This window comes from Amblyomma mixtum, chromosome 3, assembly GCF_055824585.1.
Source record: "Amblyomma mixtum isolate Tamu chromosome 3, ASM5582458v1, whole genome shotgun sequence".
Taxonomy (NCBI): domain Eukaryota; kingdom Metazoa; phylum Arthropoda; class Arachnida; order Ixodida; family Ixodidae; genus Amblyomma; species Amblyomma mixtum.
In genome coordinates this window covers 363192073-363214814 of record NC_143014.1, presented here as the reverse complement: position 1 = coordinate 363214814, position 22742 = coordinate 363192073, and the positions used below count along the sequence as shown (strand labels likewise).

The 22742-nt window shown below is 48.3% G+C and overlaps 1 protein-coding gene across 4 annotated transcripts; it reads right to left on the bottom strand.

The window, feature by feature from the left end:
• Nucleotides 1-1778: 1778 nt before the first annotated feature.
• Nucleotides 1779-21902, bottom strand: LOC149356611 (uncharacterized). Of its 4 annotated transcripts, none has more exons than XR_016291659.1 (4): nt 21685-21902; nt 21137-21349; nt 20909-21071; nt 1779-4982 (listed from the first exon to the last, which is right to left on the bottom strand). XR_016291659.1 is itself a non-coding variant. In XM_089584204.1 (4 exons), the coding sequence occupies exons 1-4, from the start codon at nt 21822-21824 to the stop codon at nt 4838-4840; spliced, it is 519 nt and encodes a 172-aa protein (XP_089440330.1). In that variant the 5' UTR covers nt 21825-21902; the 3' UTR covers nt 1779-4837. The 4 variants fall into 4 exon arrangements, 2 of the variants coding, with proteins under 2 accessions (XP_089440330.1, XP_089440331.1); XM_089584204.1 differs by having other exon boundaries at nt 21137-21207; XR_016291660.1 differs by lacking the exon at nt 1779-4982 and adding an exon at nt 8775-8874.
• Nucleotides 21903-22742: the final 840 nt, after the last annotated feature.

Sequence of the window (22742 nt, the reverse complement as noted above, 5' to 3'; positions counted from 1 at the left end):
GTATGCACTTGCTCGCCCTGCGTTTTGTTTCAAAATCACTGAAAAGCGGGCTTCTTCTCGCGGCTTGCGAGCTTATTGGCAAAGGTCGCTTTTGCAACGTTGCACAGCTCGGAAAGAAAAAAAAAAAACACTTGCGGATTCTTTATCAGTTCACGGAATGTAAAACTTTTCGCCACAGAAAGTCAATGGGCGCTAGCATATGACGTAAAGAAGTCGGTGAATTACCGGCTGTGCTTGAGACGCTGCAGCGGATTCCTTTTGCAGCCGGCTCCATGTCGTCTGCCGCGGAATTTTCGGTGATAGCGCATTAGGCTGCAAATAGGCGCGGTAGCGCTTTTTGGGAGGCATGATGGAGCACCTCCTTTGCATGCTTCTAGCAGGCTTGTGGCTCGTATAAGGTGCAAGAACGAGCACACTGAAGGCAGACGGAACGCACAACCAAGGAGACGACGACAGATTGCGCGGGAAATTCCACGCGCCTGGCTCTCATTTTTTTTTTATAGCCTGCCTCGATGCGTGCCCGCCTCTCCCAGCAAGGCAAACGCTTCAAGCTAGCCAAAAATAAAGTAACGTTTACAAAGTTAACTACTACATTCGCAACATATAATATAGATAATAACTCCATCTGTTTCAGAGCAACGCGCTAAAGCTGGGTGCAGTCTTGTCAGCATGCAATTTTTTTTTTGACAAGCCTACAGCGCCACACGCACCACTACGTTATTAAAAGATCATGTAGAGAGTTTGTTCTTACTACGCGAGGTTGGTGACGCAGTGACGCTTGTTCACGAGTGTCTATCAGCTGTTTCTCTGTTACTCCCTGAGCAGTACCAAAAAATCACGGTTGAGCAATAGTTTTTTACGTCTATGTGAAGTTTCTTCTCGACAGCGTGAAAAAAGTGACGTCGTCGGTGCTGATGAAAGGTTTTCATCCGAAGAGCATAAATGATTTTGCGGCGGGACAGATATCATGGGTAACGAGAAATCAAAGGGCGGCTATTACGACGCAGAAATCCTTCAGATGACAGGTAAGAACACCTTTATTATTGTCTGAGTACTTTTGTAATTTCTACTTTGCGGTAGCTGTAGCTACCCGTGTTTTGCCAGTTCCTTTAATGTACACGTAGAGCGTTGAGTGATATTGAAACCTCCTTCATTCAGCCTCTGTGTATGTACTACCGCCGTGAGCACGCTAAACACGAACGCTCGAGCGATTGTCTTTCACTGACATTAGTGCCGCTGGGCGTCGGCCGCTGCGTCTGAGACAAAATTAAAGTGTACGCAGGGCACGAGCTGTCTCCAGCCTCCGCAAACATACCGTGCAGCGTGGTGTTGGACTCAGCGCCCGGCGCTCAGAGGCTGTAATATTATTGCAGGACACGCAATCGAGCGTTCCTCTTAAGTGTGCTGACGGCGGTACAGCACATGAATTTTCTTTTCAGGGCTACAGGAATGTGTTCTTGAGCTTTTAGAAAAGCGCACCGCTGTTGGGCAGTTCTGACGTGCAACTTACAGGTTTGCGAATGCCGTCTTGTTTGCAGCATGTTGCATGTTGATGGATGTAACGAAACTAATCTGGCAGTGTCCGGTAGATGGTAGAGTCGCCCGGCTGAAATTCTCCCGGCACCGCCATCAACTGCGCTCCGTGAATACGTTTGTGTTTTTTTTTCCACTGGCGCCCTTCTAGACACCCTTCATTTGTAGTAATAAAGTGTCTTATGTACAAGTGATGAGTGGCTGGTCTTCCCAGGGTGAACCCGTTGCGTTTGGGGGGGGGGGGGTTGTGTGTATCACTGGGGACTAGTTCGGAAGCATAAAATGTATAGTTCACTGCTCTCGGTTCCAGCTCAGTTAATGACCACGTCCTAGCTAGGTGTACCGAATATTAAACTGTGAAGGCCTCCGTAGCCGAGGAAGCTGCCAAATGTGACAGAGGCTCTCACGCCACACTAGGTAGTGTTTGGTTTTGGCATCCCACCACTGCCACCACTGTTGGGACTGGGTGTCCGAGCCAGGAAACGGTCGAGGCGACGGTGAGTCAAAGGACTCTTATGTACAGTATGTACTAGGGCTTTTACATGATACAAGGGACAAGAGCACCACGGGCTAGCACAAAGAAGGAAGGCGGCCCCGGCGGCGAGCGTAGCTCCGGCGTGATGGCTCTTCTGCTGCCCGTCTGCTGCTCGGGCTCAGCGCGGCTCCGTTTTTAAAGCCACCGGTGTCCGTTGCGGCAGCCAGCAGTTCAAATCCTCCAATCAGGTCACGGCACTGGCCACCATTCTGATTACAACAATGGTCGAGAAGCGACGGCCGGCGAAGCGCCGTAGGAGTTCACACCGACGGTGAGGAGGGGAGGAGGAAGGGTCCGCGTCGGCGCCGGCGAGGCGGATGATTCACGCTGCAAGCCGCGACATGTCCGAGAGATTCTGGGCCTGCTTTGAGCGACGGCGAACGCGCAGCGCTGGTTTCCAGAGAGGCCAGCCAGCGAAATGTGGGCGCCGGCACTACAGCACCACCGCCGCCAGACAATGCGCCACGAAGACGAGCTACTTCCGCGTGGCTCGGATGCGGGGCGCGCTCGTACGCCAGGCTCCTCCAAGTTCTCGTCCGATGTTCAACCGCAGGTAGCTCCAGGCTGCTTTCCGTGAACAGGTCCCGCTCTTCAGGACAGGATCACTTCTCCGCAGCTTTGTCGCCCAGGTGACTGGATCAGCTTCGCTCGGTTCTTCAGAAGAGCTCGCTTCTCAGCATCGGTCGTTGATCGTTCTGCATGTTGCCAAGAACCGACCGACAACAGGCAACACCCAACACGAGCAAGTGCCCTCCGTCACCCGTCAAAACGCCAGACTTAAAGGTCATAAAAACTCCGCTGGCAATAGTTCAGTCCCCTTTTCGCTCCCTCTTCTACAAGACACATGTGGGATACAAGAACAGTAAAGTAATAACTCAAACAAACTGTCAAACATGTAACACGGAATGAAATGAATGCAAAATAAATTTGCTCTCTTGAGATCACTCGGCCAGGAAAACACTCGGCTGAGGCCACAAATGAGGACATAATTTTTTTCCCGATCTACGAGCGACCTTAACAGCTGTTCGCGAAGAGACAAAATGTAGGTCACGAGGAGGCGAAGGCAGCCTTGCTTAGAACACACGGCTTAGTGCGTCTACGTCAGCGTTTAACTCGGTTAAACGACACCCGCCACCGCGGAAGCTAATGACTCTGCCTCTTTCGCCGTAGCTGCGCTTTTCTCTCTGTACTACGGCGGTAGCTAATGTCTCTGCCTCTTTCGCTGTAGACGCGCTTTTCTTTCTCTCTTTACTTGTCTTTCTAGTTTCTACGGGCGGTACAGTATGAGAATGATTTGTTTTCTCTTACTAGCGACTTGTCCCTTTCTTTGCGCTTCGCGCGCCAGTCGCGACGTCCCATAGCAAGTGCGCAACGTTTCCGGAGGGACCGTTCTTTCTCTTTGTTCGTGGTGGCAAGTGAGATCCACGAGTCCTCGATTTCTCGCGCACCCGTCCTTTTCGGTCGATGCGAGGTCCGCATCTACCAGGCCTTTTGAATTTGCGCCTAGTAAATGGCGTTATTTCCACTCGCGGCTTTCCATCGCGATACCTAAGCTTGGCCGAGCGCTTAGACGGTTTCTTGCCAATTTTCTTGCCCCTGGCACTGCGACCTCGTACAATCTTGCACTTTTTGAGCCGTACACGCGTTTTCCTTGCGCGCGCGTGCCGCTTTCTGTGGGAGCGCGGTTTCTCCCGTGACTGCAGCGGAAAGCGACAGACTTCATGAGAGTACGCGCCTTTGCGCATCTTGCTCTCTTTGTGATGGCGGCAAGATTCTCCCTTGTCGCGCTTCATAATTTTTCTCCTCCCGGGCAGCGCTCTCTTGAATCTCGGTTTGCTCCCTCGATACTCTTTCCCGCGTGAATTCTTGTATGATTTATTTTTGCAGTTTATCCGACTGCTCAGATCTATATGCCTCGACACACATATTCTCTTTCCTTTACGCGATAGTGATGCCTCGCACATTTCTCTAGCTCCGATTGTGACACTAGCTTCAAGGCTAACAACGTTACTGACGTTGCTGCTGTCAATGTGCCGGTGAAGCTTATGCTTCCTACGGCGGCAACTACTTCTCGCTTGCTTGCCCTTTCTCTCTTTTCGGCGGCGCCACTGTTTCTTATGCCTGCCTTTCATCGCCTTTCGGTGACAGCTCTCTTTCTTGCGCTTGCCTTTCCTGTCCTTCCGGCGGCAGCACTGTTTGTCTATCACCTTGTGGTGATAGCTCAATTTTCGGAACTGGCTCTTACTTTCCTTCCGGTTGCAGCTTTCTTTCTTATCCTTGCCTTTCATTTTTCGATTGCAATACTGTTTCGCTAGCTGGTTCTTCGAAAGCACAGGCTGCTTCCGTAGCCTAGGTTCCTGCTGTCTGAAAATACCGCTCCGATTGTCAGCCGATTCGCATGTGCTACCTAGATCAGGCCTGTCTTTAGCGCCTTTACTAGCGTCCTCCAAACTGCGTTCTTCCTCATCAGCCTCTCTGAGTGCACATACGTGCTCATCTCCCTCGGATGGAATGACGTCTACCACTCCTATATCATCTGGAACGTTCGGTTCTCCACTGTCGTCCAGCACCTTAGTTTTCAGTGTTTTCAGCATTGACAAGTGTGTCTAGGATGACAATGCGCAGGTGCGCAAGCTCGAGTATTGTATGAAAATTGATGCTTGCTTTCCTAGAAAAAATTTAGAGCTGTCTCTGTCCACTTCTATATCCCGCGTCATTTTTTGTGCTGCTTAAAAAAAAAAGAACGCGGCATGCAAGCACATGTCTTTATCACTTCTCTTGACTCAGGACCCAGCTGGCTGTGATGCTCTTCAACGAGAACACCATCAGGGGGCAAGTGGAGACGGCGGACGGTGAGCAGCGCTGGAAGGTGACAACCTCGAAAGCGAGAAGGGGCCACTTCACTGTCACTCCGCTAAAAGAGGAGCCAACACACGGTAAGCAAACAATGCACGACTCAACACACCAGTAACATCATTGCTTGGTCATTCCACGTGAAATGTCCTAGATGCCAAATACGGCCACCAATAATGTAATGTGGACATTAACCGTTGATGTAGCATGACGTTAGTGCAGTTCACTCTGAAAAAGATATGTGATGATTGGCGCAGAGTTCCAATGAGTCATGTTCTTGCGTACCTCAAAATTTCTTGATCTGCTGTACTTAGAGAACGACAACTCAGCATGGTGCACAATGTCTTGCTTCTGAAACCTCTCTAGTCAATACAACTGCCTCAAGGCAGTCATGGTTAACTTTCATCACACAAATGTATTGTCGTAAAATGTGGTTGCCGGAGCACCAACATAAAGCCATGAGATTGGAAAATTTAATGCCATTCACTGCACAGAAAACCATATTCCAGAAAAATGGTGGCAAGTGCATGTTCTGCACTGAAGAAGGCAGTTTAGCAAGATGTACTGAGGAGACTCCTTGTGGATTTCATTAATTTTTTTTCACCCCTGAGACAGAATTTACTTTAATGAAAATTTGTACATTATCAGCAACCAAGTGTGTGTGTATTTGAGCAGCCTCGCGCTTTTGTATTTGGAGGGCCTTAATTCTTAATTTAGGTATGAATCTCAGTAACTAAATACGTTACATTTGTGAACTTCGGGAGCAATTTTCATTAAAACCATTGCGTTTAACAAGCTTCAATTATTTACACCGTATACTACAGCAACAGGAAAACCTAAAGCAAAATGATTGTGACTGAGGCAGTAACATTGCTTATGTAAAAAAGTGATAGAACGCCACCATTTTTGCCTTTTTTACTGAACCAAGGAAGCGTAGAAAATTCTTGCATGGCTTCATTAATGAAGTCAGATGAAGGAACACCACAAGTGAGATATTCTAAAATTAAGATTTAGCATTGCACCTTGTTTTGCATTTGATTTTACAATATTTACTCCGACCAACTTTTGCTTTTTTTTGGAAACTGTAAATAATGCTGAAGTGTGCAAAAAAATTTTTCCAAGAAGAATATTTTCTTGATATACCATGTGCGCGATCAGCAACAAGTCCAATTTTTTTAAAAACATAATCAGAGGTGGTCGCTTTCGGGATCTGGAACATTTTGCATGGAATGACTGTTATAAAAGCATTTATTTAAAATTTATTCCCTTATAACAAGGCCTTACAGATTTGCAACAATATGAGAGGACTCACTATCGTTTGGGTTAAAGGGAGACTGAAGCAGTTTTTTTTGAAAATCAGGCTGGCACCGTCGTCCTATAGTTTTTCATGCTGTATACTTGAATATCGCATCCAAATAAAGGAAAAACAAGCGGGAATTGCCTTTTTTTAGCAGAAATATGCGGCCTGTGCCGCGGGGCACGCCGTGCGGCGCGCCGCCGCCCGTGATTGGTCAAGAGAGGTCGTGACGTCACTTTGAGGACTGGAGAAGCTGCCGATGCGGATCCGGCGCTGCGTTGAGTACAGATCGCATCTTTCCGTTTTTTTGTAAAAGCGAATATGGCGACTATTTTTTTACTGACCTCCAAAGAAAAGGATGCTACAGTTTGTTCACTCCACATATCACCTGAAAGCGAAAAAGACACAAGCAAAAAATTCTATGCCTAGCACAAGCATACGCCAGCGTGAAAGACGCGTATGCAGACCATGCGCAAAGGGTGCCAGCACAACCTCGGCTCGTGTTCTCGGAAAGAAAGGGGTGCGAACAATACTCAAGTCAATTACCACCACCGGACGCCTTCTGGCTCGCCCGAAAGAGCGTCATCCTAAAGAAAAGGCCCAAAGTGCTGTGTACAAAAAATCCTCTTCTCAGTACCCGGCGTTGTAGGTTGGGGCAAGAAAGTATTTCAAGGAAACGATGAAGCAGCACAAAGATGATGTCAAAATGAGCGAAGTGCCCCGCCGCGGTGGCTCAGTGGCTACGGCACTCGGCTGCTGGCCCGAAAGACGCGGGTTCGATCCCGGTCGCGGCGGCTGAATTTCGATGAAGGCGAAATTCTAGAGGCCCGTGTGCTGTGCGATGTCAGTGCACGTTAAAGAACCCCAGGTGGTCGAAATTTCCGGAGCCCTTCACTACGGCGTCCCTCATAGCCTCAGTTGCTTTGGGACGTTAAACCCCAATAAACCAAACCAAAATGAGCGAAGCGCAGGGGCGAAGCGCTGCGAGGCATGTGACCACAGGTTAGTGACGCAATCATTGTGCGCTGGAAACCAAGCCGAATACGCGCACAAGGCTGCTGCTTCACTCGTGGCACGTTCAGCAGATGCCAGAAAATATTAATCGCTGCCTCGGAAACGTTCGCCCTTCCTAGATTTGCAGTTTAGGTTCAGTGAAGTAGTGGCCAACTACATGTGTGTTTAAAAGCCAAGCTAGCTGCAACTCGCCCGCTGCCACAACTTGATGAAAAAAAACGGTTGCGAAACATGCATTTTTTGGCAAAAACTTGGTTGGCATTCAGTTCTCTCTTAAATTTGCATCCGAAATCAAAACGTAGAACGCTTTCATTTTAATCGCTTAGCTAGGATTAAACGAGATGCCGCATATGAAGAGCTTCGATGCTTGCTTGCTTTGATTTATTGTGCTTTTCATTGCTTGCTTGCTTGCTTGCTTGCTTGCTTGCTTGCTTGCTTGCTTGCTTGCTTGCTTGCTTGCTTGCTTGCTTGCTTGCTTGCTTGCTTGCTTGCTTGCTTGCTTGCTTGCTTGCTTGCTTGCTTGCTTGCTTGCTTGCTTGCTTGCTTGCTTGCTTGCTTGCTTGCTTGCTTGCTTGCTTGCTTGCTTGCTTGCTTGCTTGCTTGCTTGCTTGCTTGCTTGCTTGCTTGCTTGCTTGCTTGCTTGCTTGCTTGCTTGCTTGCTTGCTTGCTTGCTTGCTTGCTTGCTTGCTTGCTTGCTTGCTTGCTTGCTTGCTTGCTTGCTTGCTTGCTTGCTTGCTTGCTTGCTTGCTTGCTTGCTTGCTTGCTTGCTTGCTTGCTTGCTTGCTTGCTTGCTTGCTTGCTTGCTTGCTTGCTTGCTTGCTTGCTTGCTTGCTTGCTTGCTTGCTTGCTTGCTTGCTTGCTTGCTTGCTTGCTTGCTTGCTTGCTTGCTTGCTTGCTTGCTTGCTTGCTTGCTTGCTTGCTTGCTTGCTTGCTTGCTTGCTTGCTTGCTTGCTTGCTTGCTTGCTTGCTTGCTTGCTTGCTTGCTTGCTTGCTTGCTTGCTTGCTTGCTTGCTTGCTTGCTTGCTTGCTTGCTTGCTTGCTTGCTTGCTTGCTTGCTTGCTTGCTTGCTTGCTTGCTTGCTTGCTTGCTTGCTTGCTTGCTTGCTTGCTTGCTTGCTTGCTTGCTTGCTTGCTTGCTTGCTTGCTTGCTTGCTTGCTTGCTTGCTTGCTTGCTTGCTTGCTTGCTTGCTTGCTTGCTTGCTTGCTTGCTTGCTTGCTTGCTTGCTTGCTTGCTTGCTTGCTTGCTTGCTTGCTTGCTTGCTTGCTTGCTTGCTTGCTTGCTTGCTTGCTTGCTTGCTTGCTTGCTTGCTTGCTTGCTTGCTTGCTTGCTTGCTTGCTTGCTTGCTTGCTTGCTTGCTTGCTTGCTTGCTTGCTTGCTTGCTTGCTTGCTTGCTTGCTTGCTTGCTTGCTTGCTTGCTTGCTTGCTTGCTTGCTTGCTTGCTTGCTTGCTTGCTTGCTTGCTTGCTTGCTTGCTTGCTTGCTTGCTTGCTTGCTTGCTTGCTTGCTTGCTTGCTTGCTTGCTTGCTTGCTTGCTTGCTTGCTTGCTTGCTTGCTTGCTTGCTTGCTTGGACAGGTCGAACCGAGTATAAAAGCACTAACCGAGCCTTGCTTAGCACGCCCCAGGTGGTGTGGCCGCACCTAAGCTGAGGAGAGAGACACATGCTTGAGCCTGTATAAGGTTTATGCAGGGGCTAAATGAGCATGTGTCTGCTTTTAGAAGAGGCGCTTCTTGGGAATTGTGACACGCCTCTCATGCGCCAGAAGATGGAAGGAACTGTGTCATAGTTCAGCCGCGCCTTTTCGACAGAAATCTCCAGAGATCACATTAGGTACAAGCTCTGCATGTAGCCGCTCTTACGAAAGTGCTTCGAACAGAGTAGGCTTGCTTTGGTTGGCTTGAATTCATCGCCGCAGCAGCGAGCGCTTGCGCTGCGAGCTTATGATCTTGCGGAAAACAGTGGAAGACGACACAGTTGTGGCCGTAGTTGTTCGTGGACACGAACGCATACTAGTACCTCGTGTTGAATCTGATTTTCAAGGTCGGCTGACACGCTTTGTTCGTCACAACACATGCAGTACAAGGAACAACGCATGCAGCACGAGAAACAACGCGCGCTGAAAGCTCGCTCGGGTGCGCCGAAGTACCCCGACTCCTCAACGTGACGTCACGTTGGCCGACATGGACGAGGTTTCCCTCTCCGCTGTTCTCTCCAGCGCTCGCGCAGGACGTGGGAGATTTAAACATCGCGTTTTTAATTGTGGATTGCGCCACTGTTTTACCCAACATAAAAAAAATAATTGCACAGACGTGATCAGCAATGACACTACTTCAAGATCCTAAAAAATTAGCTGATTCGAAAACCGCCTCAGTGTCCCTTTAATGCGAATGCATGTTTTATTTATCTAGCAACTTGATGACGATTAGGCCAACTTGCATAAACATATCTAATACTGCTGTTGTGTACTTGAATGGTTCCCACTTTGCTGCTTTTACCTGCAGTCTACGTGAACACCCTACTGAAGGATGTGGTAGAACAGTGCGAGCATTCAACGTACAAAGAAAGCTTCATCAAGAATGCACCACAAAACCTGCACCACATGACCAGCCACCATGAACGGCCAACAAAGCAACAGCTCATTTCTGCCCGACACTCCCGGTTCTCCAAACCCACTCTGCCACCGCTCCCACTGCCTGCCCTACCGTCCACATCCGCACATCCCAGGCAACGCTGAACCGGCCCTCTGTTGCAACATACCCACCAAGAGTGGAAGCTACACTCTTCATTGTCATGAACATCGGCCTGACTACGCCCACTGCAGGACAAAGGCCTCGCCCATGTCTCTCCAATTAACCCTGTCCTGTATACCAGCTGCGGCCACCGTATCCCCGCAAACTTCCTAATCTCATCCGCCCATCTAACCAGCCCACTGTCATGACCACTTGTGTACTGAATTGCTCTGCAAAGCCTTCTACGGATTTCCTTATAGGCTCAACGAACGCAAAGCTTTTGCCCTCAGACACGTCTCTGCCTGCAGTGCGCCTGGACCAGGGTGTCGAACCGGAACTGAACCCGAACCCGAAACCGGAACCGAACCCGAATTTTCCCCCGGAACCGGAACCGAACCGAACCCATAATTTTTTCGCCATCTTGGAACTGAACCCGAACCGGAACGATTCAAAGGAACCGTTCCGAACCGGTTCGGGACCCGGTTCGGCCCCACTTTTTTTTGCATCGCGGCATGCGTCTTGTTTTCCGACAAAATGAGATGATCTATCGCATAGATTTACCCACCCGTAGCTCTCAGCGCTGGGAAGTGAGAAAATTGTACCCAGTATATGCGACAGCAAACTTACAGGAGATGTGGTGCCTGGGAAGAAGCCTAATTGACGCTTCTGTATTGTACTACCGCCAATTCTAAACACTTGTAGAGTACGGTCCACTGTTGAAGGGAACATGCGATTGCGTGGCCTCCGCGCTTCGCGTAGCGCTACCGCCGAGAACTTGTGGGAATTGTCGGCACAAGACGCATGCGCAGTAAGCATGACGGCTGGTGACTCCGCGCATGCGCCTGATGCCGCCTATTCTCGCCGCATCCAGGCGGCAGGGCTTCCTGAAGCGCAGAGCACACGCGATCGCATGTTCCCTTTAACAATGAACCGTACTGTACGTCAGGTTTATGTGAAATCTTGAGTTAGTATTCCTCCCCTTTTACATATTTGCGTAAATCTTTAATCAAATTGTTAGGACTGCTCTAACTCAATAAAGTACTACTGCCGCCGCGGTGGCTCAGTGGTTATGGTGCTCGGCTGCTGACCCGAAAGACGCGGGTTCGATCCCGGCCGCGGCGGTGGAATTTCTTTGGAGGAGAAATTCTAGAGGCCCGTGTACTGTGCGATGTCAGTGCTCGTTAAAGAACCCCAGGTGGTCGAAATTTCCGGAGCCCTCCACTGAGGCGTCTCTCAAAGCCTTAGTCGCTTTGGGACGTTAAACCCCATAAACCATAAACCAATCAATAAAGTACTATAGCCACCAAACTTTTGCTTGCGTGCTTTCTTCTTTCAAACAATGCGTTAGGCATTGGGGTACATAGAGCACCGCGTGGTGTTCACCAACACATAATAAACAATTTATATTTTAATTTCTTCTTGACCCTGTTTCGGTTTCACCAACATAACGATGGGTGTGACGTGTAGTGGAAATTTGGTCACGTGAGGGGCTATAACACAGCAATATAACTGCTGATACGTCGTTCGTTGTAATGATAGGTCTTGAAGCCGGCTGATTTAAGTGGTACAGTGAGTGAAAACAACGCATCAGCGTTTGTATTAGTTTTCCCGTGCCTCACGTGACCTAATGTTGAACTCACGTAACAGCCATCATTCGGTTGATGAAACCGAAACAGCATGGAAGAATAAATTCTTTTCTAAATTATTTAGCGGCAGTAGCCGAATACCACACGGTGATCCATGCATTCTAATATCTATGGCGTCATTTGAAAGGAGAAAACACGCAATTAAACTGGGTGTCTATAGACATTTTAGTACCGATTGAGAATGCCTTCCTTTTCTTTGCGTCATTTCCCACAAATAGACGAAATATTAGCGCGAGGACCCAACTATGTTGTTATGGTGGTTTTTGAGAAAAGGAAATGGCGCAGTCTGTCTCACTTCTTGATGGACACCTGAACCGCGTCGTAAGAGGGAGGAAGGTAGGGATGGAAGAAAAAAGAGAAACAGGCGCAGTAGGGGTGAGCTCCGGAATAATTTCTACCAGCTGCGAATCCTTAAAGGGCAACTGCATAGGTTTTAGACATCGACGAGATTAAAAGGGTCAATTTGTGAAACTTCCATGTAGAGTATGCGAAGTCCTTTTGGCCTAGCACTTGAAACGGTGTCGTAATCAATTAAAATTGCGTCGGCCTTCAAGCTTCTCCGCAGCACACAACGCTAAGGGGGGGGGGGGGGGCGGCATAATGACGTCATCGAAAGTATCCGTACATTTCCAACGCATAAACGCCTTTGAAAGAAAAAAAACCAACGCCACCGAAGTCAAAGCCCGCCGAACGTTGTTTGGCAGCGTCCAACGAGGCACGGCAGGGCGTGGCTGACGGCAGCAGTAATTTGAAATCATACCTTCCGTGACATCACATTGAACTTCGCCGCACTCCACTGTTGCTTTGAGGAGAAGTGCAATATTTAATCGTCGATTACGTCACTTTTTAAAATGGTAGTGCAAAAAACTTAGCATGCGTTACCTACAGCCTATATAGATTTGAATCCTTGAGTATCGCGAAATTCTCAAAAAGTGGCGCAGTTGCCCTTTAACGTGCACTGACATCGCGCAGCCCACGGTGCCTTTTGCGTTTCGCCTCCAACAAAACGTGGTCGGCGGAGGCGAGTTCGAGCCCGGGTACACCGAGCGCCCTAACCACTGAGAAACCGCAGTGGGTAGTGCAACATTTACTTTTGTGGGCGCTCATTGTCTGAGACAGCAAGTTCTAAATAGAACCCCTCACGATGGGTCTGAAGGGCAATAAAGAAAAAAAAAATGGCTCAATGGCTGTGGAGCTCGGCTGCTGATTCCAAAAATATAAAAACCAGCGTGACGTCGAAAATCCCCAGCTGGTCTCCGTTAATCTGGAGCCCTCCACTACACCGTCTGTCATGTAGCCCCAATGTCTACTCGACACGTCAAACCAGAGATACTACTACTAGTATTACCAAAAGAAGGATGTATAAATTGGTGCAGCTTCTTTTTCCTTTAGAATTCGCATGTTCTTGTTTGCACACGACAGAAATAAGCAACGAAAGGCGGGTTCTTGGCAACGGTGGAGATGTACTAAGAAGAAAAAAAAATAAATACCGATTACACAAAAGGACAATGCGGAAATACATGCGCTCGCTGGCATGCGATAGTTATTCCGCCCAGAAAGATGCTGCTGCGATGAAATGTAACTACGATGAAGTGATTTCGTTATGCCGATTCGCTGAAATCGTTCTGCTTCTAAGAAAGAATTGCTGCCAGTCGCCAGCGCGCGGCTCCATCCGCTGTTCTCGCACTGCTCGATCTTGAATTCTCTGTCTGGCGACTTATATCTACTTCTCGCAGTCATAATTGCCGTTCATAGTGTTTGACACGACAGGCTCATGCTTTTTTGGCATTTTTTGCGTAGAACGCTTGGGCGACTGAATACGTTGAGCCTTCGCAACAATCTGCCTCGGCTATATCGGGTACAGGTGGGTGATGAGGGATGGAGAGATGGTTGAGTTTTTGAAGGGGCATTTTTACCAGTGAATGCTCTGATGTACGTCCACCGGAGTGTGAATCAAGGATGGAGGCTGCACGCACGCAGCGAAGTTATTTTTGGGAAAGCAGGCTATACTGCTAACGCAGTAAAATGAATAACTAAAAGAGTATGCATAGTCTAACCTCTGACTCCGAGCGGGATTCGTACTAATGGCGGCGCAACAGAAAACTTTGTTTACAGATGCTTTAAGCTATTCGGCTATCTTGTAGGCTTTTTTTATGGTTGTTGCATGGAATATTTGGAACCTCTCTGACCCTCCTCATGCCTTGCTTGACCGCGTCGATTTCAGCGATCTCGGCATAAGGCGTGCCACCATAACTCCTTGCCTCCGCCCGCACATGCTATGCATATGCATACCACGCGACTAGCATGTCCAGCAAGGATTTCAGAATTATCTAATCGCTGTTGTGAGTTGATCCGCGACCATGGTCAGTAGCTTCGCTTTTGACGATGCCCCTTTCTCACGCGCACCGCGCTTCTTCCATTCGGGATGCTTTGCCGAGCCGGCGAACACGTAGGCAATGATTGCCCTCGTTGGCCATCGACGCGGGTTTGGCCGGCGGTTACTTACTATTTCAATAGTACTTACTATTCGAACCGTGCCGTTTTTAGCGTTTACAGTGCTACCGGACGCCGGACTTAACGGTTAGCGCTGCGCACAGCAGTGCCGCCTTTTAATTCCATTTCTGGGTTGACATGTTCTTTCCGGGGCGGCGTCGTGAAGGTTGAGGGGCGCTATTTCATTTGCGTGCTTAACGGAAGGACGACCTCTACAACCTCAGGGTAGTGCACCACGCCACCTCGTTCGCTATAACCGAGTGGTGTGGCCAGAGTTGCTCGCTGTATGTGCGACGAATTTCCGTTGCCCTTATGCATATTTTCATAGTAGCACCACACCCGCTCGCAATAAGCGAGCGTTCGTTATATCTGCGGCCATTAAAGTGGGCTCCACTGTACATCCGCTGACTTTGCTTTAATACACCAGTATCAAGAAAGTCTAGGTAAGGCTGTATATGTATGGGTAGAGGAAGTAATGCCCGATCGCAACATTTGTCATCTGCCTTGTGGAGAGGCCGTACAGGTAAGTAAAAGCGAAGAGTGGGAAAACCGAATGAATCAGCACTCGCGAGCATGTCCAGAAAAGACAGGCGAGCCCTTAGTCACCTATTAAGCACAGCTGTCAGAAAGGGGCTGTTTGTAGTTTTGAAAATAAATGCCTGAAACAAGTTGGCGGACAAATGGTGCACGCCAGATTAACCACTCTTTATCACTCTATCAAGGGCGCAAAAAATTCTGTTGACGAAAAGATTGCCTTTCATAGCGCCCCAGTAAAAGTCCTAAACATTATATCACAAACAAATTTCTTACTTTACTATAGTGAGAAGCCACGATTAGCTGAGTTTTTGAAGCTACTGAGCTATAGGGGCTTGGGATATATAACGTGAGTCACAAAGGCGATGTCGAATAGGTGATTTAAATAAAATATGTTTGGTAAGTTCTGCATGTTAGGGAGAGCCAGTGCTCCCTCGAGGCTCTCGTTGGGTGGGGGATGGGCGGTGGAGGGATTCTCCGACATATTCTTACTATGTAGTAAAGGAGGGGGGGACTGGCAAGTCGGTTTCGGGGTGACGGAAAGGTATCTGCCTGTATATGTATACGTGCCAACACATGACAGTTTCGTTTCTCAGTAGTGCGCGGGAACGTAGAGGGCACGTGCGGCGGAAATTCTGGTGCCCCGTAAGTACACTGCGTACGAGACAGTACCAACTAACTAAAGCTTCAAACCTATTACTCGCGCTACGGGGTCTCCCAACAGGAGGGTCTTGTAGATGCAAAGTCCATCGGCTTTTCGTCCTACACCTCATAAGGTGGATTATAGCGTATATACATAGCCCATTTCCATTAATTTCGAGTTCATTTCATTTTGCGGCTCTTGCCGTAAATTCGTCTTTTTGCTGCGGACAATAAATAAAATAGGTAAAGTGAGAACATCTCACATTAAACAATTTTTTCATGCTCAAGTAACGCAGTAAACACGACAAAAGGAAGACGGGAGACGACACGAGCGCAGACTAACAACTGGTTATTTTATTCTGGGAAAAGTATATAAACGCGCAGGACACAGGAAACAGCCCCAAAAGCAGAACAAAGGTTAAAACTTAAAAACCATGTGGCGCATGCACATCACATCCTGACGTCTCTTTAACGAAATTCGATTAGTATTTTCCACAGCAGACGGCACTCCCCTATATCCTGGACTTCACACAACACCAAGAAAGCCTGACTCCTTACCTACCAAATTGATAGATGGTGAAGCAACACACTCATCGGCTTCCTTCCAGATCCCATTGGCCTCAACCAACTCCCTACAAATGCAAACGGGGTTATTAAACAGGACACTTGTCTTATCTACTGGGGGAAGCAATCGTTTCACTCGCTGCAATGCAAAGCCAAGTTGTACGACACCGCTACTTTTTTCACCCATCTGTGATGTTCGAACAATTGCTCATTGCTTCCCCAATTAGAAAGACAAGTCTCCTGTTTAATCACCCTGATCGAATTTGTAGGGAGATGGTCGAGGCCTTTATGATCAGGAAGGAAGAAGATGAGCGTGTTGCTCAACCATACTTCAATTTCATTGATAAGGAGCCAGGCTTTCTTGGCAACTGTGTGAGCTCCAGGAGATAGGGGAGCGCCGTCTACTATAGAATATAGTCTTCCAATTTCGTTGAAAAAGATGTCATGACTCGACTATGATGTGCATGCACAGTATGTTTTTTTTTAATCTTTGCTCTTCTGTTTTTTGGATTGTTCACGGTGTCCTGCGCCTTCCTATACGTTTCCGAGAATGTAATAACAGTTGTTAGTCAGCGTCTGTGTAGTCTCCAGACTTCTTTTCGTCCTTTTTCATGAACCCTTACCAACTATCCCAGTTTTATGTTCTTGTAAACAAATCTTTGGATTTTTTATTTTGTACCGTGATGTGCAAGAAAAAGGAAAACGCTTAGCAAGGTTGACTAAAACCCCTCGGCGTTATATTTTTTTTTTGTTCTGAACCCGTTTGAACCGGTTCGAGACGGTCCGAACCGGTTCGAACCGGAACGGAATGGCCCTCTGGAGCCGAACCTGGAACTGAACCCGAAAGGCGTGAACCCGAACCCGAACCGAACCCGAAAAAATGCCGGTTCGACACCCTGGCCTGGACATCCCTTTCACAACATAAGTGCAGTATTGCTGGTCTCACAGTTCTGTCTTTTGTGCCCAGCTACACATCCACCTCTCTTCAAGCTCACAGTTCTGTCTTTTGTGCCCAGCTACACATCCACTTCTCTTCAAGCCCAAAATCCATATGGATACTACCATCAGTGGAGAGTGAAGAAGAAGCTGAGAGTGCAAGCATCCATGCTGTTCGAATGAAACAGTAAATGCCAGGTGCATTGAAGTCAACATCTCGCACATCTTCCCGGAGCCGACAACTCTGAGTTAAAATTTTGCTGACGAGGATGGTTCGATTCTGCGGACAAACTACACAGCAGCACAACGAATGAGAGCATGGCAATCTGACTGACTTCTTGGGGTGGATGGAGTTCAGCAGTTCATCTGGTGCTTCATGGACGGCATGGTACGGCCGTCTCAAGTTTCTGTTCAAAGCAAACAATGCGACTGGCCCAGTCAAGCAATGTGCGCAGCTTCTTACGTTATGTGCAGCCCTGACTTGCGATTTGGTTTGCGCACTTCTGCAGCCAAAAACGCCAGACCAAGTGAAATACGCCAACGTCATACAGATGCCTCAGGCACACTTTGAGCCTCGCCAGTCCAAGGTTTGCAGTCACGTTTCAATCTGTTGGTGAATACGTGACTGCGTTACAAAAGTTGGCTTTGAGCTGTAACTTGGGGTTTTGCAAGCGTCAAGTGCAGCAGGGACTAAGTCGATAACTATGGCTGCTACAACTACTGTGATGAACCTTATGGAATTAAGATGACAGCCAAGTGCCGATGCCAACGACGACAAAGCTCTGGAGGCGGCCAGCTGACACTCGCACTGAGAACTGGTTGCTTTGAGAAGTGCCTTTCGCCCCGCTGTTTTCCCAATTACATGTGGCCGAGTCTTCATTGCCAGCGCTGCACACGTCCCCATAAACCACACTTCACTTAAGTTGTTACCATTAGACGTGATGCTCCGTGAGAGGCTCGTGTCTGGCCTATGCGACGAGCAGTGGCTCTTCGCGGAGCGTGACCTGACAATCATGGCTTTCAATTTTGCCATTTGTGTAGAAAGTGCGGCATAGCAGCAGCAAGGGATGAGGAATGAGCATGCAGACATAAACAAAGCAACTACCAATACAGGTGTCAGACCGCTTTTTTCAGAAGGGGAAGAAGTTTCTGTGCACACCTATAGGGGCACAAGTAACTGGGTGTCCGTAATCGTCATAAACAGAACAGGACCTCTTTCATATGAACTGGAAGTTGGAGGAACTACCTGGAGACGTCACATCGATCAACTATGGAAAGGCTACACTGAAGACAAACGATTCTGAACTCGGAAGCTGAATTCTGACCCAATATACAGACCTGCCCAGACACTCAGATATCACCTGCTCGTGTTCTAGATGACGACACAGACCTGCATGCACCACCTCAACGTGATCAGTGTGCCAGTGCACTCGAAGACAAGCTTGATGTCCCCCATGTAGCAGTCCCTGTGAGCCTCCTTAATCCTGCCATGGCCCGTCCAGTGAGAGTGCAATGAGCGGCACAGAAATTGGACTAGTGAAAAATTTGCAAGGGAGGAAATGTTGCGTGCTGGCAACAGTGGACACACATGTGTGCGTGTTCGTAGCTCAAAGCATCTTGTGCCAGGAGGCATGGTTTCAAAGTTTGGTACTGAGTTCCTTGTTGTGTAATAAACTAGTTCCCGACACAACAATGCCCGCTGTCCAAAAACATGCAAATTCAAGGCAATTAAGTACTATGACATCAATGGTGAACTGATTCTGTTAGTCGATGCAAAGTCAAGAACAATGGGAGCAGTGCTCATGCAGAATTGAAAGAACTTGCACATGCATCAGCTACAGTACCAAGTGCTTCGCAGGTCAATCCCCCACAGATCAAACAGGCCCTCGCAATCAAGTAGGGTTGCAAGAAGTTTCACTCCTACATTTATATGGCTGTACGCTGATCATTGAGACTGATCATCATTCGCTAGAAACCATCAGAGAGAAACCCTTGTGAGCAGCACCACCAAGAGGAATCCCTTTGATATAAAACATTATGCTCCAATGATTGTGTACCAAGAGAAGAAAAGACCTACACAATGCTCACCTGCTAAGCCGTGAGTGCACATGAAGTGAAAGTGCAGAAGATATGATCGTCGTGGGCATGGAAGTCCTCGCAATACTACCAGTGGGTGAAGATGCCTTCGATGAACTCGTCAGAGATGAAACGGGAAAAAGCACTGCGAAGCACAGTATGAGCAGTGCAATATGGTTGGCCAAGAACAACACGACTGACAGAAGGACACAAAATCTTCACCACCAGACATGACAAAGTGTCAACTTAAGAAGGTCTGCTCTTTCAAGGCGACCATATAGTCATACCTGAGACATGGAAAGGTAGAGTGCAGAAAACCATATGCAATGATCATTTAGGCATAAACAGCAGTCTTAGATGAGCAAGACAGATGACGCACTGGCCAGTCATGTAAAAAACACTACAGATCTCATTGAAAGGTGCAAGGTGCGCGAAACATCACAAAGACAGCCACCCAAAGAATCACTTCCGCTGAAACGCTCCAAAGCTGCCTTGGGAACAGGTGCCCGTAGACCTAGTTGACTGCAAACGCAAACCCAACATTGTAATTATGGATAGCTATTCGGGGTGCATAGACTTTGGCGAACCCAAGAACGCAACTGCAGCACAAGCGATTCCAAAAATGAAGCCTTGGTTTGCGACCTATGGCATACCAAGAGTCGTAGAGTCGGATGGTGGAACCTGCTTCATAGCACATGAATTCTGAAAGTTCCAGGAAGACTGGTTGTTCCAGCAACAAATGTCCAGTCCATTATGCCCTAGGTCTAATGGCCTCACAGAGGGAGCCATACAGGCAGTGAAGAACGTCCTCAAACACTGTGTATTGTACGGCAGCGACGTGCAAAAAGAAATTCTGCATCTCAGTAATGTACCTCGCTATAAAGACTTTGGCTCATCTGTTCAGCATCTGTACGGGAGGACAACGACAACAGCAGTTCCATCCAAGGATGAAGTTCTGAGGCCGAAAATAATCATGAGTGTCCTAAAGAAGACCTTGAATGCATGCATGAAACAAAAAGAGAGCTCTGATAAAACTGCCAGACCGGTACCCACTGTGGGCATAGGTGAGCATGAGTATTGTGTGTGGGAAAGACCATAAAAGTGGATCTCAGCCAGGGTGTTGGACAGCCACCCACCTCAGAGGTCCTATATACTACAGACAAATCAATGCTTATTAAGGAGAAACGCAACTATGATCTCGCTGGCCACAGCTTAGCTAAGCACCCCCACACCGCAGGCAGGAACAATCGCACTTTCAGCTGAAGATCCTTATGAGAACCAACACTAGACCAATACGCCTCCAAAACAGGACATGCTGACATTCATGCTCGAAACCACTTTGGCTCATGTGGGCTGCACAGTCAAACATGAGGCTAAGCTCGACCTCTAACAAAATACGGGCGTTGTGACGCCACCAGACTGTTGCGCTGCATAGCACAGACTTGGCTCACGTCACCTCTCTTTAAAGCATTGTGTTGGCATGTTTAGGCAGCGAATACGTTTAGCCCGCATTAAAAAGTATAAGTTCAAGCTGTCAGTTAGTTACTCGCGACCACTCACAACTTAGTAGCACAGAAGCTGTAGAAACCCTCATGCACAAAGGATGAGGGCACTGGGGGAGTTGGGAGAGATGAAAAAAGAAGGAAACACCGAGTGCGTGCATATGCAATAAAAAGAATGAATTGTCAATCGCAGTACATTTTTTTTCTACTCACAAAGCTGGCAACACAGTTGCTGCTGCCGACTGCTCATTCTTGAAACTCAAGTTCTGATTTAATGTCATTTAAGCAAGCACACGTTTTACTTAGTGCACATAGTGGCCTTATTTAGGAAGCTTTAAAAAATAAAAGGAGCATGCACTCATGTCTGTTGGCCCTGCACACATGTTTTTATCCTGAAGCTGTGCTGAAGCCATGCTAAAGCCCTGCCAACAGTATCAAAAAGTTGATGACAAACATAAGCAGATGGCAACACTAAGCAATAAATGTGATTTAATATACAGTTGTCCGTAATTGTGCACGTACGACCTTTACCGTACCACCATCATCAGACCATTACCTGCATTTAGAGGGCAGGGTATTGAAAGCCAACGTAGTTGTCAGAAGGAAACTCGCGTCGGATGCGGGTGACGACGCACGCAGGTAGCACAAACCGGTTTCACCTCCCAAGAGTTCGCCAGATCCACCGGGTAAACATTCGGTAGGCGGTGTACCGATATGCTCTGAAAAAGCCACGGATTGTGGTGAAGCATTACTGCATATCAGACGCAAGACACTTCTGGCTTACCTGTGTACCTCTTCGTCCCCTTCAACGTCGACCGCGTTTTCCCGCATCTCCCAGGATACCACCCGGAGCACCTGCGGCAGACAGGAAATGCTTTTGAAATCCGGGTGGTGGGTGATGCAACGTTCGGCGTTCATTGCGACGATGGCTGGCACGTCGCGGCAACAGACTCGCTCGACTGGTGAGTTCATTTCTGGGCAGGAGCCGCAACTGCACCTGCGTCAAGAAAATCAGCGGAATATGCAATAGGAGGAGTGACAGCGGGAAATAATGCTAACGGAAATGCACATTCGATTGGTTCTCAGTCATTTGCGACATCTCTCGGGAAGGCAAGCATTTACGCTAGCCATCATGTATGTACATACATACACTGTTGTACGATTTGTAGCACTTATTACCGATTCGTTATCCTCTCTCGCTATCGCTCCTACCTGTGCTTTTCCTACCTATCACATTTTTAAGCCTGACGACGGGGGATAGGCCTCTCCAAGCAGTACCTTTTCGTATCGTTTTCCTTTTTTTATTTATGAAAATGTACTGCTGCTACTTACCACTGAGCGCCTTCGCCGTCGCTGTCGTCGGGAGAGTCCGGCGAGCCCGCCGACGAGTCTCTGTCGTCGTCGTCAGGATTCAGCGCCGGATTTCGGAACGGCGTGTCCTTATCAGGCTGAAATCCCATTTCAGCACTCATCCGCAAAATTCGTTCCTTCAGCTCGGGATCCACAGTTCGAGAGAACCCGCAGCGACGGTAGCAAGAGGAAGGTGAAGGCAGCAGACAGCGGGAAAGCGAGCGAGCGATAAAAGCGCGTCAACCGGAAGTAAACAAACCGATCTCGTCGATGACGTGTTTGTGGGCGGAGGATGGTCCCGGCCTGTAATCTTTATTTTTATATGGTTCACTCTGGTGTGCGAGTTGAGAGGTAAAAGGCTGGTGGGCATTTTTATTGCCATTATCTCTGGTTCTACGCAAGGTACATCAAAAATTTTTGCGGTAGGATGATGGATCTTCCAATGTCTATCAGTATTTCGACTTCTCTTTGCCTGCTTGGCCACCTTTTCAGGGATCCTTTATAGGGAACCTCGCGCAGCGTGGCCGCCGCGCTCCGCGAAGCGCCCCTCTTGACGAGCGGCGAGAATCGGCGACACCAGGCGCATGCCCAGTAACCGTGGGAGGTGGAGCTGCAGCCCCGCGCAGTGTGCTACGGCGCTCTCTTGGCGCTTGGCTTGCGAGGTAGAATCTCTGGACCACGACGACTGAACTAAGCATAAAAACCAGATTTTCCTCGCAGCTACATAATGGACGTGCGTTATTCAGACTCCCAGAGGCTGGATTATGTTTATTCGACGGACTCCCGATGTGGCGACGTACCGAGCCTCAAATATTAGCACTCTGCCCTGAACTGCATATTACATCGTATTCTGCGTCCCTATGACTATGACAAATTTCAAATTTTCAGACCACCGTTGATAGGCCGAGAGAAAATCCGGCTGCACAATTTCGTTTTCGGAGCATCGATGTCATGCAGCACGCTGCGACGGCAACTACCGCCCGCGCATATCAGACACCCAGCGAAGCGTGTAGCTGCTCGCCGTTTAGAATAAAGATTGC